Below are 21,339 nucleotides of genomic sequence, written 5' to 3'. Positions count from 1 at the left end.
CTCATTCCGTTCACAGCAGCAGCAAGACTGAGGACAGTCGGCTCTGCCACGCGTAACCATGGCAACATATTGGGAGGTATTTTTAGGAGTGCGTTCGCGCAGGAGCAAAATTAGTCTGATTGCATCGTGTCTTGCTTATAATGAGTGCATGCACAAGTGACCTTGAAAAGTCCTATTCTTGTTATCGTTTTCCTCCCTTGTGCCACTCTTGGCGCACACGCACACACGTGTGTGTAGTTGTGCGTTAGTAAACTATATTTGAACATCTTTCACGTGTGTTTGTTGAGTGAGTATTCCTAATTTGTGCATCGGTGTGTGCACAATTTAGGTCAGCATTTACTTTTTCATAATTATGTGTGTTTGTGCATGTGCGTGTGTGTGTGTGTGCTGCGCGCGAGAGACCTGTGTCATCATCATCCATCTCTCCGTTGAGTTCTGAGGCTCTGATGAGTCTTGCCTCCATCACTTCCATCTCCATGGACTCCATCTGTTTGGTCATGTTGTCATATTTAACCTGAGAGGGACAGACATACATTATTTCATAAACCAATACAATAAACTCAATACACTATACACGTCACCACCACCTCACTCATCTGCACGCACGCACACGCACGCACGCACACACCATCCATCCCGCATTTCTACGAGCCAGGCAATTTGTAGCCAGCCCATCCCATCAGTGAGTGTACCGCTAGCTGAGCAGTCATTGGAAAAATCTATCCAAGCTATTTTGTAGACCCCCCCCCCCCCCCCCCCCCCACACTGCCTTCCTCCCTCTATGCCCCTCCCATCCCCGAAAAATCCAATCATGTCAAAAATGTCAAATAGTGAAACTAAAAGGCTGGGGGGAGGAGGTATGGGGAGAACTAGCCTGACAATATGATTTCACAATTACAGCCATCACAGTGTGAATGTATGTCGCAATGAGAGAGAGGGGGGGGGAGGGGGGGGAGAGAGAGAGAGGGGGGGGGAGGGGGGGAGAGAGAGAGAGAGAGAGAGAGAGAGAGAGAGAGAGAGAGAGAGAGAGAGAGAGAGAGAGAGAGAGAGAGAGAGAGAGAGAGAGAGAGAGAGAGAGAGAGAGAGAGAGAGAGAGAGAGAGAGTTGGAGTGAGTGAAGGACAGAGAGAGTTGGAGTGAGTGAAGGACAGAGAGAATCAAAGAGAGAGAGAGAGAGAGCTTCCATGCATGAACTGCAGAGAGTACCTGTCAAGGTCGTTGGTATACAGTATGTGAAAGCATCACCAGTTGACCTAGCAAACTTCTGCCTGTGGTGTATTTCCACTCTTATTAAATGGCAGAAAGTGAAATATAGTGACAAAGTTGAAAGCAATGCCCACTCTGAGATATAAAGCCATCAACCTTTCACCCCCAGAAGCACATAACTCGAACACCTGCCCTGCACCCATCAGGAACATGAACCCACGTCCTCCGCCCATGCCCAGCCACACTCTGAGAGCGAACCAGACCTCCCTGAACTCCCTCCTTCCCGACCAGCTCATTCACACTAAAGCCTGAGTGTGCGTAGCGCATCATGTCACAATGTCATGCAACGGAAATGTACTGTATTAGCTCCAAATGATCTTACTTTTAACGCGTGTTGACTACCGACACTAAGACAAGAGACTGGTCTAGTAACAGTCAAATATTTAGCCATTAGTTAGTATACATAGATAGTTACGTATAGATTTTGAGATTAAGCAACTGCTGCAGTTGTCCCGTTTGAGGAAGAGGGAATTAGGGTATTATATCTATGCTGTCAGGAAGAAACCACCCAACTCCAAAATGTAAATTTTTCAGGAAATGAAGAAAACCTTATATTTTGAAAACAAAGCAATACTGCCCCATCAAAGTTGGTGTAGTGACTTTATATACTGTATTGTTAATTACTTCCATGAGACAGGGAGAGGTGGTGGAGTTAGCTGTTTTAGGAGACCGTTTGAAGGTCCAATGGAGTTAAGAGGTTTTGTCCGAACCACTTTTTTTTTATTTTATTCCACGATTTTGTAACCCAGTTTTCTTTTCACCCAGTGCCAATTATCTAATGTAATCCTGGGCGCTACACTTCCTCTGCCAACCTGGGGGGCAGCGGACTGACCTCATGCCTCCTTCTATGCATGAGGAGTCCAAGCTGCTTCTTTTCACCTGACAGAGGGGAATTTCCCCGGCCGGACGTAGCGCATGGAAGGGACACGTAATTCCGACCAGTTCCTTTCCCCTCCATCAGGCGCCCCGGCTGGCCAGGGGGAGGTAGTTTTAGAGACCAGGATTACGGCATGTTTATGTGAGGGTATCTACCCTAGGGGACATGTGGAGAACATGCAAACTCCACACAGAAAGGCCCTTTCGCCAACCCCCGCCTCGGGTATGGGCACTGATGACGCGGAGGAGGGAACACGCCGCCAGTGCCCACAGCGTCCCCAGCGGGAATCGAACCCAGGACCTTCTAGCTGTGAGGCGACAGCACTACCAACTGTGCCACCGTGACACCTCCGAACCACTTTTTAATACTGCAAAACAAATCAAAAACCTCAAAAATGAAATGAAGGTTGTATATATATATATATATATATATATATATAGGGGTACTTTAGAAAACTGAAGAATGTCAAGGGCACTGAGCTCTTCACTAATTAATTCATATTTAATATTCAGTACAACGGCCTGGGTCCTGCCCAGATGTTTTTGACTTGAACCATTTTCTTTTAATGAACAGCTCAACAAGATCCACCCACCCAAAAAACCATTATCCCATTGATGAATAGATTTAGAAAAGGATGTAAAAGGGCACTGAGCTCTTCACTAAAAAATGAATTAAAACTCAGTGAACTATTGTGGATGAATTAAATCCAGAGGCATACTGTACGTGCACTGTAAGTCTAATAGGAGAACAAAAAGTGGTTGGAGTCTGATTTAATACAATGGCTGATCAACTATAAGACACAACATTACGGGTGAAATACCCCCTTTTAAGTATGAAAGTGACATTTTCCAGCTCAGCTCTCTGTGTTGTGCTGCCGATGTCCATAATGACTCTGTAGAATGACTTTAGCTGTTTCTTGGCAGTCTGAGTGAGTGTGGGCACTGGGCAGGCGTCTGTGTTTGTGTGTGAGTGCTTGCGTTTGTGTGTGCATGTACTGTATCCGACTATGCGTGCGTGTGTGAATGCAGTGTGTGTGTGTGTGTGTGTGTGTGTGTGTGTGTGTGTGTGTGTGTGTGTGTGTACAAATGCTGTATACTCCATCTCATCAGTCGGGTCCCAGGATCCTTTGAAACATTTCTGTGACATTTACAAGGAAGGGGCCCTGGTGAAGGCATTGGACACTAATGTTCCAAACTAAAAACTAAAAAAAGGATACAATAGGACAAAACTAAGGTATATGAGAGTGATTATTAAATAAAATAAATTGCAATAACATTAGTTCAATTCACTTACATCTTTCAAAACCTAAGGATGTTCATATACAGTTCCCTACAAAACTATTAATTCAGCTTATTCATGCTGACTCAGTAGAAAATGATTTAGGATCAAATGCCCCATGTTTTTAATCGACAAAAGCCTTCACAAAATAACACAAAACAGATCAATCCGCCTTTGCAGATTAAGAACTGGGTTCTAATGCACGAAAATCCATCCCAAAATAAATTGAACAGATGTTGCATTGCCTTAAAAGCTGTCTCAGCTCCATGTTATTCTGCTGCACAAGGCAAAAGCGGCAAAGTAAAGAGACACTGTGGCAGATTGACCATTACCCCTGTTCTAGAAGCCTAGTCGGCTGTAGAACATTATCGCTCTTCATTTTCCATCCCAATAAGCTAGTTTCATTACAATGTGCCCTAATGGCACTCTTTCCGAATAACGCGACAACTCAATGGGTGCCCGAATAAGCAGGGTGTGGTTGTTTTAATCAGTTCCATGGTGTGTAGCCGATTTCAATTAGTACAAACTATAAAATTAACCAACTTAAATAGGAGAGGAGTGTGCGCGTCGTTGGGTAAGAAGTTATCTGGGATCTGGGTCAGGGATTTGGCACTGAAATGTTTCAACACCACATATGGTACTCCGACGAGCAAGGTTTTCCTTTGTCATGTCGTTTCCTAATTAATTGTTCAAGCTGTGATCTGCATCTTTTAACAGTTGTATCGGTTTGCTGGCTGGCTGGTAACAAGGCCATTTTAATTGTTTGCATTATAAGATGGTGAGATGAGATGTTGTATAGAAGTCTCATAGTATGTAGTAGTGTGTGAAAGTGTGATTGTGTGTGTGTACCTGTAGGTCCTTCATGTCTTTCTCCAGGTGGAGTCTCTCAGAGGTTTCTGACTCTAGCAGCTGAGAAGCTGATTCTCCTGTGTTCCTTTCGTCAGCAAGCTCTGATGACAGCTCTGTGATCTGTGGGGGTAATGCATGCGCGCACACACACACACACACACACACACACACACACACACACACAGTATAAGATATCTATTAGTAAACAATTTATTTATTTCAAATTTACAAACAATTATTGCCTGAGTGTGCACGTCTGCGTGTCCATGCTAGGGTAGTCTTGCGTAGCCAGATGATCGGACAGATACTGGATGTTGTGTGACGTTTAAATTTAGTGTAGTGGGCAAGAACGGGCTGGGCAGCAGCAATTCACAGAATTCAAAAAAAGAACTGCATTGCAGAACCAGTGTTCTCCTCACCCGGCTCTCAAGGCGGTCGGTGTTCAGTCTCAGCTCGTTCCTATCCTTCTCCGCCTTCTCCAACCTCTGCTTCAGATGCTGAATCTCCTCCTGGACGGACGGACGGACGGACATGACAAAGGAGAAACGAGAGATAAAGATGAGTGTAGTACTGTAGATAGTGTTGTGAACATACAGTATGTAGGTTGAATACTAGTACTACTAATAACTAACAGTTTGTATGGACATGGACACAGGGAAGTATAATACAATACAAGGTCTGCTAAAAGGATGAATCCAAGAAAGCCCATTGGCTTGTTTCTATTGTACTCAATTCACCAAAAACATTCTTAAAAAACAAATATACACAATACTATGCAAAAACGTAGGCAAAGTGGATAAATCGGCAGATCAAATACCAGTGTTCTCAGGTAACAAAGTCAACCACTCACTGTGTCTCCAAGGCACTTATAGAAGCATCTCTTTGTGATTGTGTGTACCACTAGTGTGCACATGCAAGCACACTGATGCCCTTGGGCACTAGACAATAGATAAGCATGAGTGTGTGTGTCTGTTTCTGTGTAACCGCGTGCATGCATGTGTGCAGGTGCATGCGGGCATGTGTACAGTACATGGATGCATTTTGTGTGCATAGTAACCTCGCGTCACCAGGCTTTCCACCTCGGAGTAAAGCCTGGTCTGTGTTACAAAATTGCCCTGTGAACCGGTCGGGAGCGCATGATATCGCTATGTCATGTTGTAGTATTGTTTTGTAGTCATCAGGCAGGAACAATCATCTGGAACTTCCTTTCCCTCAAACCGGAAGAATAACAATAAAAGCTCTCGTATAGCCTGCAGCTTATATTGAGAAAAATCGGTTTGAGAGAAAAGGAAGTTTTCCAGATTCATGGTTTCTGCCCGATGACTACAAAACAATGACTACAACATGACATAGCAATATCCTCCGCTCCCGACCGGATCATAAACCCGAAAAAAGAATGCTGGCCAGGATATGTGCATAGTAGTACTCACGTCCTTGCCACGGATCTGTTCCTCTGTAAGCTGGACCTGGATGAGAGGTCTGACGGTGGTGAAGAGCTTCCACCAGTACCAGCCCTTCACGCCCTTGTTCTTCACTATGTTCTTCTGAATGCAGCGGATTGCCAAGTCCTGGATCTGTTATCAACACACACACACACACAGTAGAATATCACTTTACAATAGAACAATATGCTCTCTATTTTAAGGCTGTTGAAAAAAATAAAAATAACGGTCCATGCTAAATCCCTTATCACTAAACTACTTTTTTTTAACCATTTTGCAAAAACTTTTTTGAATAACGGTAGTTAAATTAGCCAATTTACAAGCTCACAACGTGTCGATGTAGATTGGCTATTTTAACTATTCAAAAAGGTTTTTCAAAATAGTAAAAAATAAATAGGCAAAGTAGTTTAGGGATAAGGGGTTTGCATGGACGAAACAGAGCCCTTAGTTCCTAAGATGCAGACAAATATCAGAATGAGTTGAAGAATGAGTCAACGGGCACAACAGATTCACATTGATGTTCTGAGATTACCCATTTCCAAATAATTGAATAGTCAAATTAAATATTTTATCAAGAAATACAAAAAGAAAAAAGAAAACAACACACACACCCTAACACACACTGTATTCTTCATTTCAACAACCCACAAACTCGTGTCTAAACATACCAAAAAAAAGGTGTCTGTGGTAAATCCGATCTACTATAACACGGATAATCAGTTCAGATTGGGGCTCATTCAGTTGATGAGAAAGAGGACTGACTAACCACAGAGAGACACACATGATAACCATGGTACTGCTCTGTGTGTGCATTCTTGACAATACAGATGTGTAATTTGTTTGACGCATAACGGCATGGGCATCACGTTCATTGTGTTTCATTTCAGTCTAATCAAACTATCAGCTCTGGGCTGGCTGGTTGCTTATTTCACCATGGAACATCCACACACAGAGAGAGAGAGAGAACGAGAGCGAGAGCGAGAGAGAGAGAGAGACAAAGCTTAGTGGAAATCAAACCAAACATCAATACCACTTTGGCAGCCTGCTGGACAGGCATTAGGAGGACTTCCATGCTGGAATCTTCACAAACAGCAGGTGTAATCTGGCAACCCATTTAGACACACACAATTGGGGTAAAATTGGCCTCAAGTCCACCAGAGCAGAAACGTCTAAAGTCTCGATCCGCCTGTTGTCATGCTGTGCAGGTCGTGCCGAAAATGGCAACTTAACTCCCCTGGCTAAAGGCAAGGGAAACCACCTGCGTGCGTGTGTGTGTGTGTAGAAATAACAGTGCAATCATGTCTGTCTCTTCCTTTGCCCTCTACCTCTCCTTTAGACCATGTAGCTACTAGCTACTGTACGCACTGTGCGAGTCACAGACAACATAGTCTGTCTCTCCTGCGCACACACACACACACACACACGCACACACACACACGCACACACGCACACGCACACACGCGTCTGCCTAAGCACACCTGTTCCCAGTCAGGGGGGAGTGGGTTCTGTCTTTAGGCAACGATTTAATTAGGCTCACTATTGGCTGGCTGGCTGGCAGAGGAATCCCCACGCTCTTCCATTCTCCACGTTCACCATGAATGTCAAAGAGACGGAGGGAGGAGACAGAGAGAGAGAGAGAGAGAGAGAGAGAGAGAGGAAGAAACATACAGAAGACAGAGAGCAGACTGTACAGATAGAGGGAGAGGAAGTGTGAGAAAGAGAGAGAGACACATGTAGGGCTTCAAATGAACCATCGGATCTGTTCTATTTGTCTATTCCCCATTGGCAAGACACAGTTTCTGTCTCCCCCCCCTCTCTCTCCCCATTCTCTACCTCAGCACCTCCTCTCCCTTCCCCTTCCTCTTTGAAGTGCTTTGAAGGCTCTTCCTCAGCGGAGGTTGCAGAGGTGGGAGGAGGACCTTCAAGTCGATACACGAGAAACAAACTAATGGATTTTGTGTTTGGGCGACGAGGGAAGTGAACAGGAAATGAACACATTTATGCACGATGTTGAGACTTGTGCAAGACAGCAGCTGCACATTAAGGGCCCTGTGTGCGCCAGTGCCTTACCCTTAAAGGAGAATTCCATGCTAGGAGGCTTTCTTACCTTTATTTGTAGTCGTTACATCCCCACCAAAGACGTCCAGGTGTTATTTTGTGCAAAAGTGCATTATTGGCCATTTCCCCTAAAATAAGCCCTCAATGGGGGTTGGGTTTTTGTGCTAATTCTCTTATTTCCATCGAAATAAGTAGTAAAGTGTGCCACTTGGGATAGTATTTACATTATGAAGGGAGGATATATAGAAAAAAATTATTTTTGAGCGATGGAAATAAGTAAATTAGCACAACACCCCAATGTTCCCATTCAATTCAATGCAATTAAATTCATTGAGGGCTTATATTATAGGGGAAATAGCCAATAATGCGCTTTTGCACAAAATAACACCTGGACCTCTTTGGTGGGGACGTAACAACTACAAATAAGGTAAGAAAACATGGAATTCTCCTTTAACCCTTAAAACTTCTTTGTCCCTTTTCTTTTCTTTCCATTTTGAAAAACCTTTCTGAATAGTTCAAATAGCTGATCTACAAACTCACAACATCGCAATTGGCTAGTTGAACAATTTAAAAATGTTTTTCAGAAGTTTAGGGATAACGGCTACGGCACTGACGAAAATAGGGTGGCGGAGTTTAGGGTGGATTTGGGTCTTTCAAATATATTATAAGTTAATATTGGATCAACCACAGAGGAAATAATGTGGGAAATAAATGAATGGCATCTACTGTATCTATAGGCTTATTATTATAGCTTTTAAAAACACACAAAAACTCGCATAAATTGTAATAATTAATGAATGCGGTCAGACAACGGGCGGATTATAAAATATGCACACGCGGATTCCGTCATCCGCAAGTTTCACACACACACACACACACACACACACACACACACACACACACACACACACACACACACACACACACACACACACACACACACACACACACACACACACACACACACACACACACACACACACACACACACACACACACACACAGTCTGGGAGATAATGGAAATACGCTCCCGTTTTATGGTCCAGGGAAAGGATCCAAGATATCCAACAGACAGGTGTACAACTACACTATTTTCCAGTGCAAAGCTCCTGGGTGATAGAGACTATACAGCCTACCTCTGTTTACAGAAGTGGGTAACACACACACACAGCTCACCTATAGCCATCACTTTTATTACATTTTGACCTGAGATCAGATTCTAAAAATGTCTTCTACATCAGTTTTCTGAAAAAGCTATGTTTCTATGTAAGTCGTTCTTCGATTTTTGTAAAATAGCAGACATACAAGCTCGTAGCGCGCCACTCGGTGAAGTGCTATGAGCTTGTAGATCTGCTATTTTTCAATAGCTAAAGCATAACATAATGCACCAAAAGGGGTTCCCGCCCAAAATGGGTTAAAACAATGAACAAGTTCAGCTCTTCACTCGTTTCCTCCAAGGGTTGAAATTGGAAGGCAGACACACGACCGTTTGTGCTTAAATCCAAGTGAAAGCACACACTCTAAGGCTACTGTTGGGAGAAGTGCGAGACGTCACTGTACACAGGCTTACATTATGCACCGGGACTTTGGCTCACAGGCGGCTTTTGAGAGGCACCTATGAAAGTGCTGGCCTTGTTCCCCTTTCCCTGCCCCAGGGGCTCAGTCAAAGTCTATAGCGTCTGAAACTCTGCCAGAATCCGTCAAGAATGCCGACCGTGGTTGACAAAGAAGGGCACCACGCTTGTTTTTAGCACATTAGCAACGAGTTGCTAAAAGCAGGGGGGGCGGGGGGGGGGGGGGTCATCATGGCAGATATTATAGACCCAATTCCGAGCTACATCAATTATAAGAAATGGTTACTTACGGCGGGAGATGATGACTCGAGAGTGAGTGGGACAGAAGTCCTTCAAGGGAGACCGAACAATAAATTGAAGCCCAAATGTCCTTGAAAAGTAATTTTAGTCGGCAGCCTTGAGCCCAGCACAGCAGAAAATCCCAAACAGACATGGGAATTAAACTAGAGGAGAGGGTTTCAGAGCCTAATCTCTCCCTTCACACACAAACAGTCACACGCAAATGTATATATGGTAAATGTTACACTCACACACGGAAACTCACACACATCTGTGTGGCCCTCATGGGCACGCAAAGTAGCCGTTCACATGCATGTGAAATCTTTCTGTAGATCCTGAACACAGTATGTACCATGAATACCTGACAAAACAATTGCTCACTCCCACAGCAAGATGTAGTCAGTCAGACACTCCCAAAAAGTGGCATTTCTCTCAAAACAATTGAGCACACACACACACAGCAGTACGATCCCTACCAGTGCTGTTAGTCTGTCAGTCAGCAGAGGACTGCAATATTTCGTTTCATTATGCACACACAGTGTTTGTGTGTGTGTGTGTGTGTGTGCGCACGTGTGTGAGAGAGAAAGAACACACACCAAATTGTACTCCACACTTCCTAGCCCTCACCACTGAGCTGGGATTATGACAAGGCCTCCAAGGCTCCAATAGTCACACATTGTGTGTGCTTGCGTGCGTGTGCACACACACACACGGGGGGGGGAGGTCACACACACACACACACACACACACACACACACACACACACACACACACACACACACACACACACACACACACACACACACACACCCTTTGCTGCACTGAGTAGTTATGAAGAGATGGGGAGGCTCTGACTGCACTATGGACCAATACCTCACACACAGGACCGAAGTAACACAACAAATGAAAGCGTTTACTGGCCACCTTTTTCAGGAGGCACAGAGAGAGACAGGTATGGAGAGAAAGAATACAACATTCTAAAAAGATGGTCCACATGGGAATGGTGTGACTCCATGTGGCTAGTCTGGGAAGTCAAATACGCATTTTCTTTTTTAAATCTGGCTTCCATCAAATGGCTGTGTGGAGAATGCACTCTAGCTCTGCGGACATTAGCATGCAGAGAACTGGTCATGGAGCTGTTCTGTTGGTTCTGAGAGAGAGAACCGGGGTCTATTAACACATTTAGGCCTGACCTTGAAATTAAAAAAAAAAATTATTCTAAATCCTCCAGTTTTCTGAAATAAATATTTTCACGATTTAAAAAAAATAGCACACATACAAGCTCGTAGCGCGCCACTCGGTGGCGCGTTATGAGCTTGTAGATCTGCTATTTTTCAATAGCAAAATTATAACATTATAACCAATTATAACCAAAATGGGTTCCCGCCCAACAGACGTCCACAGATGTCTTGGGCACCCCATACGGGGTACTCCCCAGGACGTCTGTGGACGTCTTGGGCACACAATCTGTTAACCACTTTCAACCATGCGACCCCAAGAATCCAAAAATATGGCCCAGGCCGTAGCGTAACGGTCTGGGCACCGGACTGGTGATCCAGTCGCAGTGTGCCGCGGGTTCGACTCCCGGACCCGACACGGCCTTTACTGCATGTCATCCCCCCATCTCTCTCCCGTTTCCTGTCAGCCTACTGTCTGTCCCTTCAAAAATCAATAAAAGGCGTAAGCCGCAAAAAATATCTTAAAAAAAAAAAAAAAAAAAAAAAGAATCCAAAAATATTATTGTGATTATATATCGTCAGAATCCACTTTGTTGGTCTTCGTTTATATCATGCTAAAAGAGTGCTTTTTCATCATACAAATGAGACGCTTAATTAACAATATATCAACTACGGTACGCGATATACTGTATCTCATCTGTTCAACTAGTTACATCATGGCAAGGTACGTACACAACTGTTGGTCTATTTCTGAGGACACACTCACACTGACACTGACACTGACACTGACACTGACACTGACACTGACACTGACACTGACACTGACACTGACACTGACACTGACACTGACACTGACACTGACACTGACACTGACACTGACACTGACACTGACACTGACACTGACACTGACACTGACACTGACACTGACACTGACACTCACACTCACACTCACACTCACACTCACACTCACACTCACACTCACACTCACACTCACACACACACACAGGTGTGTTTCTCGAGAGAAAACCAACTGCTTCCCATGGTGAATGGGAATTTTAAATCGGTAGCCATTTACTGTGACCATGATGTGAAGAAACAGGTGGTTGATTGTACGGAAAGTCAAAGGACCAAACCAAACCAGCAACTTATTTAAGAGGAAGAAGACAGAGAGAGAGGGAGTTGAAAAACAGGGTGATTTTGTTTTTTTTAACCCATTTTGGGCGGGAACCCCTTTTGGTGTTAGCATTATGTTATGCTTTAGCTATTGAAAAATAGCAGATCTACAAGCTCATAGCGCGCCACCGAGTGGCGCACTACGAGCTTGTAGGTCTGCTATTTTTGAAAAATCAAAGAACGACTGACATAGAAACATAGCTTTTTCAGAAAACTACCAGCGTGTAGAAGACATTTTTAGTCAAAATGGGTTAAAGAAAAGAAAGACAGCTTCTTCTCAGAATGTGTGAGAATTAAGAGCTGTACGTCAACTCAGCCTGTGTTGAGGGAGGAACGGTGGCACTGCAGGCTATAGCAGCGACAGGAAGAGGATCACTCAGCCAGGTGATCGATAAGGAGGTGATTGGACTGACGGAGGTTGAGGGGCCGTACGATTGAAGGTTTTCTCTCTGCCTATCCAAAGGCCCATCGGGACCTGATGGATTGATGGATGACTACCTGGCTGGGGGGCTTGTTCTGATCAGATGAACCTCTCTCCCTGTTGGTTTAGTGGAACGCTAAATTCACAAAGCGGGGTGGATGGAGTACGGAGAAGAGGATGGAAGTTGCACAGTCTATAGAGGAGATAATACGGACTAGTCATGGGGATGTAGGTAGTATGGACTAGTGGGTAGGGACAGACTAGAGAGTGAGACTGCATGACTAGCCCATTTTGATATGAGATCAGATTCTAAAAATGTCTTCTACATCCTGACAGTTTTCTGAGAAAGCTATGTTTCTATGTCAGTGGTTCTTCTATTTTTCAAAAAATATCAGACCTACAAGCTCGTAGTGACTTTTCTTTACCTTATCCCTAAACTTATTTGGCATTTAAAAAAAACAGTTAAAAAAAGAGTTCAAATAGCCACTACGTGTCGATGTAGATCGGCTATAGTTGAACTATTTTTTTAAATATTTAAATTATGTCAAAGCAGTTTGGGGATAAAGGCCTATTCATAGTCTGGATCTTCGGTGGTGAGGTGACCAAAAACAGAGAGAAGGGCTGGAGCGGTGGCGGTGGTTTGCTCTTCACCGCGGCTCGTGACGTCATGTTGTAGTTCGGTGGTCACCTCATCACCGAAAATCCAGACTATGTATGAGCCTTAACGGGTAAGGCATGCCCAGGATGGGGCCACTATAGTCTTTACACCCAGCACTGGGTGAGGGGAGTGATGAAAGGATGAAGAGAGGGGGACATTCAGCTTCAAGGACCACTTCACCACTTTTCAACATCTCTTCATATAATAGGTCCTCACTAAAAGCTTGTATTCCCCATCGATGATGTCACTGGAAGACGGTTTCTGAACTGCTCACAGCCCTCCCATGGGACACAGAGTAGAAATGTTTTCATGATTATTTGTGAGGACCTACTATATGAAGATAGGTTGAAAAGTGGTGAAGTGGTCCTTTAATTACCAGTTTGAAAAGTCACTGCCGAGTGACCTCACAGTGGCAGGAACTCACCTCGTCAAACATTGGCCACCAATCAAGGCTAGTGTTGTGCAATGGATATTGATCTGACTATCTCTCTCTCTCTAATGTATGTACATACATGTACACACACAGCATATACAGTAAATGGTGAGAGAGCAATATAAAATGCATCCTCACACAGTCCTAAGATATTAATATTCCTTCACATGTAAAGTATGTTGATCACTGTTGTTGCCCTTGTTTGGGTGGTCGGCATGGCAAGATGCTTAGACTGCTCATTTGAATGTATTCACGCTCATTTATTATTTATTGCTTATGTATCATTCATTCGTTACTTCTTTTCCTAATTTTTTTGTTTTTGCGCCGTGTTGTCTGTGCTCCTGTGGCCGCACAGGCGCACACGTATGCATGCGTTTGTGATTAAAAAAATATATATATAATAAGATCCACCAAATGAGAGTGATCTCTTACCTTCCTCTTCTTGAAGGCCTGTCTGGCCAGAAAGCCCCGACAGCCCGCCTGGAACAGAGTGATGTTCCTCCTCGTCTGACCGTCTCTCTGCTCCTCCAGCTTGGCCAGGGTCCCCGCTCGGAAAAACACCTGGGGAAGGAGGGAGGGCGGGAGGCTTTATATTTGTGTGTTTGCGCATTTATATACAACCAATTGGCTTTCTTTTTTCCAGAGATCCTCATTCTTTATAGGCTAATTATTAGTATAATAAGTTACTAAAACATTAATTATCATAGACATACATAGTATTTATAATGATAAATGCATAAAATCTTTTTTATTAGGATTATATGGTCATATTATTGGGTTTGTTTTGGCTTGTTTTTGGAGGTGGGTTGGCTTATTTCTGTCACGAGTTGGCAACACTTCCATGGAGCAACATGTCGTCGCCCGTACGGTCTTCGCGTATTGTCCTCTTTAGACAGTCCTTGGATGAAACCAGGAAACCTCGTGGTCTCAAAAACACAGCTCGCATCCACTCCCATGTTAGAGGATTTCCTAGAACGCCTCTTATCTAATCTCCCTTCCTGTATTGTTCCACTTCAGCGGTGACGGCCATAGCATTTTCAACACAGCATATCAAATGCATGCATGTGTCGTATTTCAAACGCCTCTTTTTTTTTTGCTGTGCGAACGCGCAGCAAACAGCTCTCTGATTATCATCGGTCGGAGAAGGGATGCGATCGTAGTGGAGATATTCTGTGACTAAAAGGTAAGCAACTACGGAAAAGAAAAGTTGGCTGGTACATTTAGGTATTCAATCTGGCAGTGGACGAGTTGATTAGGGTGGCCGCCGTGGCAGTGTGGGTAGTCATGGCTGTCTGGGAACGGGAAGGTCGCTGGTTCCACCCCGTGGCTCGCCCACTCTACGTGTCCACGTATAGCTCAGTGCCACTGAGCAATACACTAAAATAAACAGTTTTCTGAAAAACCCTATGTTTCTATGTCAGTGTTTCTCAACCTTTTTCACGTCAAGGACCCCCAGAATTATCTGTATTTGGCCCGCCGACCCCCATCTCAAAATATGTCGTTCCAGGGACCCTCCAGAAGCAAAGATTTGAGTTAAAAAGCTCTGAAAGAGTATATTCAAAGATTTGCGGCACATTTTCACGATATTTAAAAAATACAAGCTCGTAGAGCGCCACTCGGTGGATCTGCTATTTTTCAATAGCTAAAGCATAACAATGCTTAAAACACCAAAGGGGGTTCCCGCCCAAAATGTGTTAAATCAATGTATACGTTCTAAAACATGAGGGGGGCGTGATTCCATTACTTTAACATTTATATATATTTATTTTTTACCCCTAACAGCCCCCTGTCGATGTCATCTCTACATTTTGTGCAGAATATGATCAATTGTCAAACGTAACGGCAGGAAGCAGAGATTTACAAGACTGTATGGTGGAGGCAGTTAATTTCATCAGCTTGCCTTGAACACTTTACTGTCATTTCCATTTTCTTGAACTACTTGGGAATATTGTAGCGCCGGGTGCCTTGCAAAGACTGCAAACACACTTCCTCAGGCGAATGCTCGTCAAACCCTTTGAACCCTTTGAATACAGGCCTTAATTGCATTAGCATGCCATTAGTAGGCAGAGTTGGGCTCAGCTTAACAATACCCTAATTAAAACTCCCAAAGTGCTGGCAAAGTGACTCGAGTAACAACTCTTCCAGAAACATAAGAAAAAATAGGGTTCAACCAAAATCCCACTGCCCAGTAATGCAATGTATGTGACCAAGAGACTTGCCTGACAGTGGATTTGTTTAAATAATATCATTAAATAGTCTTGCTGCTCTAGCACATGGAGATGAGATTGCAGTTTTGTGCTGATCGCATCACAACTCCAGGACTCGCCTCTGATATTAAGGGTGTCTCAAACCCGTTCAGGAAGCCATTATCCCGTTAACGAGACAGCAAGATTGAACAAAAAGAGGAAAACTATTCTCTACAGGACCGACATGGTATTAAGCCTGATTTAATACCTTGTCGCTTGCAAGAAATAGCAGATTTCCAACTGAAAGTCACGGTCATATGATGAAGTATACGTACATTAGGCCAGTGGGTTCTTAACCTTTCTGGATCCAGGGCCCACGTACTGTAAGTGTTCGCTGCAGAGTGTTTTTTCAGAGCCTGTTTATTTTAATTATCTGGATCAATGTAACCAACAGTGAAATTTAAATTGCTATTTATCAGTATCATAATGAAAACACATTTTCACTTCATGTTATAATTAACATAAAGATCTTTGAGGGCCACTTGCAATGCCCTCGCCGCCCACCATGGGCTCCAGCCCACAGGTTGAGAATCGCTGCATGAGGCATATTAAAAAGGACCATATTTAGCTCATTGACTTTGACTCACCATACTATGGTGTCAAGTTATATTATATACTATTATATACGGTCAAGTATATTTTATATACTGACATTACTGATGACCACTGTACAACAAGGCATACTGTGGTTTTCTTGGTCTTCAAGGAACTTGAAGCCAACATTAATTTCAGTAATTTCAATAATAGTTAATAGTTTAACTCGTGCTTCTCAACTGTGCCGTATTAAGAAAAAAAAGGCAAAAAATAAAATAAAAAGGTCCATACTGTATATGGGCCTTCCCAGTCGATGCCCTAATACAATCTCTGTTATGCCCATATGTGGAGATCCCTGATGTCATCAATATTAAGCCCACATACGGTAAATGTCAATATATGACCATAATTGTCACAGTCTCATGGTAACCAGTGTGGTTGCCGCAACGCGAGTCACACTTGCAAATGAGCCAAGTTGGTTCAACACATGGATCTCCATATGTGGAGCTGACTGTCATCACCTGGATCTCCATATGAAGATCACAACACTGACCTCATCAAACCATGGATAGTAATACATGGTTTGACATACTAGATCTGCATATGGAGCAGGCCAGCAACTATACATCTGACCTCACTGACACCAGATTAATAGTTTAACTCCTGCTTCTCAATTGTGCCATATTTATAAGCTCTGTTGTTTCAGCGCGACCTCGCCCTTTAGGGCCCTCAGGGTGTCTTACTGGTTATTATCATTATCATTGTATGTTTTTACGCATAGAAAATGACTTATTGTAAAAACAATATACAAAACAAATCCCCATATTCGAAGAATATTCGAAATTTGAATATTAATTTCCCAGCCCTATGGTAGATACAGCCTCATTTACATCATATTATAAGGCACTACGAAGCCAACTAAATAACCCAAACTTGCAGCTGTTATATTCCTGACAATCAATGGCAACACTTCTGTCTCTTCACTGCTGATTACGTGGTCTGAGCATCACTTTAGACACACAGCAACAAAGGGGAGAGGACATTTTCCAGCCTTCGTCATCACAGCCTGGTGATGCAACCAGCAAGCAATGACAACAACTCATCAGAATGTGAGTGTGTGTGTACGGTATGTGTGTTTGGTATGAGTGTGTGTGTACGGTATGTGTGTACGGTATGAGTGTGTGTGTACGGTATGTGTGTTTGGTATGAGTGTGTGTGTACGGTATGTGTGTTTCCACTGTGGGCACAGGGGCAATGCCTCCTCCTCGTGTGTACATGCCAATGACACAGAGTGTGGGCGAAGGCTGACGGAAGAGAGCATACTGAAGCACTTTGCATCTGGGAAAAAAACACTGACCTTCAGCATCACTAGCACAAAGGTCGCAAGGGCTATTACTGCACGTCGCCTTGGCAACCGCGATTCAAGGCCTGGAGTGATGGGGAGGAACGCCACAACAGTTCCAGGGCTGGGCGATATGACATCAAATCAATAGCACCATTAATCCAAAGTATTACCTCGATATTGATTAATGAACAATTATTAATATAGATTTGATCTATAATAATAATAAATATAGGGATCTATAACACGTTGCATCGTGCTGCATTTCCGAGTAAAATCTGCCCACCTGCTTGGCACTCTAGCGCCTTTATTTTGAATTTGAACTCTGGCAAGTGTTTTTCAGCACCGACCTCCAAAGAATCGATATGCAGTGGAAAACAACAAAATATGTGGAACCCAAAGCTAGTCCTAGTAGAGTAAAGGTAGTACCAGTTGGTGCAATCTTTTACGTGTATATACAAGCTACAAAACATAATAAAAAATTAAAATATTGCCAACAAACAGGTGGCATACGTAGTGTGGACATTACAGGACACATACATGTTCTGACTTTGAACTTCACTCTGAAATTCTGGTGCGCGCACGACGTGTATGGCAGGCTGCCTCACACCCACTCACATGATGCTACATACAGCCAAAAAAATGAGCCCTCCTCCCTGGGATAAAACTTTTTCTTTTTCCTTTCTTCTCCCTGCTGCTCACAGCTCCGCCTGCTCCCCATCTCCCAGGACTTTCCACAGAGAGCTAATTAACAACCCATCAGCTTGTCTTCCTTCCACAGCTTTCGCTGTTTTCCATGTGAAAAGGATCTCAATCTGCCAGCGGCTGATTGGTGTTTGTCAGAGGTTATCGGCACGTGCCAGGGCTGAGGGTGGTATCGGTGAGGGTGTATAACTGTCGCCCCGGCAAAATCAATCACTTGGACAATAGACGAGCGACAAAAGGTGTAGTGAGAGTGACAACGCACGATCCCCCCCCCCCCCCCCCCCCCTCCTCCTCTACCCCTGCAACACGGAAGGGGAGGCGATGAGAATGAGTAAAGACGCGACTTCTTAACCCATTCTGGGCGGGAAGCCCTTTTTGGTTGCTTTCGCTATTGAAAAATGGCAGATCTACCGAGTGCAGCGCTACGAGCTTGTAGGTCTGCTATTTTTGAAAAAATCGTTAAAATGTGGCGTAAATCTTTGAATATATATTCTTTCAGAGCGAACGTTTTTAACTCAAATCTTTGCTTCTGGGGTGGGGGGGTCCCTGGAACAACATATTTTCAGATGGGGGTCGGCTGCCAATTACATATTTTTCGGGGGTCCTTTGAGAACGACTGACATAGAAAACTGTCAGAATTGAGAAGGCATTTGTAGAATGTAGGCAGTCGATAATGGGTTAATGGCCTTATTTCGGCGAGTCATTGGGTGATTAAAACGTAGCAGGCTGCCAGGGATCTGCTGGCAGCAAATTGCCACACACACACACACACACACACACGCCGTTGAGGAGGTGGAGGACGACATTCTGGGAATAAAAAGAAGGCTGCCCACGCAGAGAGAGACACACACACAGACACACACAGTGCAGATCTGGTTTAATAAGTGGCTCGTGCCAGCTTTCACGTGGTGGAGCGCAGCGAGGGAAACGGAACAACAGCCAAGACAATAGATAAACATTTAACCTTAGGAGTTGCAGCCTCTTTATTGCGTCCGACCTCCCATCTATTGGCTTTTGTGTTTTAGGTCCCCTGGAGACGCAGTTTACGGAAGCACTTTGAGGCAATAATAGGATGTGGGAGTGTAGGAGTGTGTGTGTGTGTGTGTGTGTACAGTTAAAGTACCAGTAAGTATGTGTATAGTCGCAGTTAATATGGAATCGTGCATTTGTGTCGGCCACCATATATGGTGCCCAGGTCTGGTGAAATCATCAGGGATGGAGGTGTCATAGTAAATGTGACCTGTTGTCACAGTTAAGCCCATATATGGAGATGTCATCAATATTGGCCAGCAACTCTACATCTGACCTCAAACCCTTAGATCTCCATATATGGATATATGTCAGAACCTACTCTAGATTGGCGGGAGTTCTCAACAGGGCACCCTGTACACTCAAGAGAATAGGGCAAGGGCGAGTGTGTGTGTGTGTGTGTGTGTGTGTGTGTGTGTGTGTGTGTGTGTGTGTGTGTGTGTGTGTGTGTGTGTGTGTGTGTGTGTGTGAGCGTGTGTGTGTGTGTGTGTGTGTGTGTGTGTGTGAGCGTGTGTGTTATTATAGGTGTATCTGTGTGTGTGTGTGTCTGAGTGTAACAATATGTACTGTACGTGTGGTTCAAATGTGCTTGTCAATGTACAGTGCCTATATCAATGTTTGCACATTTACAGTATGTTTGTGTGTTTGTGCGAGCGTGCGTGCGTGCGTGCATTGTGTTGTGTTGAGCACACTCACTCTGCTTAGCCCCATGTGATAGCTGCTCTTCTCCAACTCCAAGGACTCCAACAGTTCCTCCGCCGCCTGGAACACCACAACAACAACACAACTCATTAATCTTGCGTGAATTAATGAACACAATACAAACACTAAATGAACAGACCAACACAAAGCACTTAGTGGACAGACAAACATAAAAACACTTAACAAACAAACAAAACAAACAGTTACTGGACAACAGTATAAGGACAGACCTACACAAAACCAGCCGATTGGCTACAGTGACTCTCCACCTCTGCCTCACATGACGCCATTTGTGACCAGATTTGACTGAGAGACTGCCATTGCGCAAATTCCAACTTTTCACCAGAGGAGAGTTTTTTCCCCAAAATGAGTTTATAGCACAGGCAGACTCTTCACATACTAGAGCATGTCTGAAATAAGTGTCAGAGCTGAAATCGACATGTACGTATGAAATAAATGCTTAAACATGTAGCTACATGTAATGTTAGAGACCACAGAAGTGAAGCTTTCAAGCCTGTTTTCTAAACTCGCTGTTTTCTGCAAGACATTACTCCAGGGTTCCCCAATAAATTTTCCTCAAGGGCCATATTTTGACTAGCGTACCAGGCTGGGGGCCGAGTCTGCACGCGCGAGGTCGAGGTCTTGCCCTGCATGAAAATTCATTTTCAGGGCAAGACCCCATTTGAAAAGGACCCCCAGTTTGACATGCAGAGGCTACTGACCCCCATGTAATGCCATTTATATATGGGACCCTTTAAAAAAAAGAAAAAAAAGAAAAAAAAAAAGATTGGCCCGCGGGCCGCCTATTGGGGAACCCTGCATTACTCTATAAGCCATATCTCCAAAACTGGTGGACCAAACTGAACAACCAACATGTCAATTTGAAGCTATGATTCCCTGCTTTCATATGACATGAAAAAACTAAAATTAAAAAAAATCCAATGGCAGTCCCTCAGTCAAATTTAGTCACATTTGTTCAAAGGATGCTGGCGTGGTACCATGGCAGAATCCTCTACTATGCTAACACCAACACACTCTCTCTCTCTCTCCCCCCCTCTCAGGGGACTTGAGAGCCAAGATAAAGTCAGACAGAAAGGCAGCTCCTGCCTGCAGCTCTCCGGAAAGAGAAGCGACCGTTTCAGGTCTGTTCTGTCAGTTTTGATCGTGTGCGTAAAGTCAACCTTTACCAGACTCGAGTGCAGAGACACCTTACTCCCTTCAGGGAACTTCACTTTTAAAATTCCTCCAGCCTCTCAAGGTGGGTGGGTTGAAAGGACATTTAAATTTGTTTGTTTT

The 21,339-nt window shown here is 43.9% G+C and overlaps 1 protein-coding gene across 15 annotated transcripts in view; it reads right to left on the bottom strand.

Moving 5' to 3' along the window:
* Positions 1–21,339, bottom strand: part of myo18ab (myosin XVIIIA b) — a 157,603-nt gene that overhangs the window by 46,500 nt on the left and 89,764 nt on the right. For all 15 annotated transcript variants that reach the window (XM_083773508.1, XM_083773517.1, XM_083773505.1 and 12 more), the window contains 6 exons: positions 20,038–20,103; positions 13,918–14,046; positions 5,700–5,843; positions 4,689–4,778; positions 4,270–4,389; positions 403–514 (listed from right to left, as the gene is read on the bottom strand). In XM_083773508.1, the coding sequence (XP_083629634.1) occupies positions 403–514; positions 4,270–4,389; positions 4,689–4,778; positions 5,700–5,843; positions 13,918–14,046; positions 20,038–20,103 (661 nt within the window). The remainder of the gene's footprint in view (positions 1–402; positions 515–4,269; positions 4,390–4,688; positions 4,779–5,699; positions 5,844–13,917; positions 14,047–20,037; positions 20,104–21,339) is intronic.

Source organism: Protomyctophum parallelum, assembly GCF_964188405.1.
Source record: "Protomyctophum parallelum genome assembly, chromosome: 9".
In the NCBI taxonomy this organism is placed as follows: Eukaryota; Metazoa; Chordata; class Actinopteri; order Myctophiformes; family Myctophidae; genus Protomyctophum; species Protomyctophum parallelum.
This window is presented reverse-complemented; position numbering and strand designations above follow the sequence as displayed.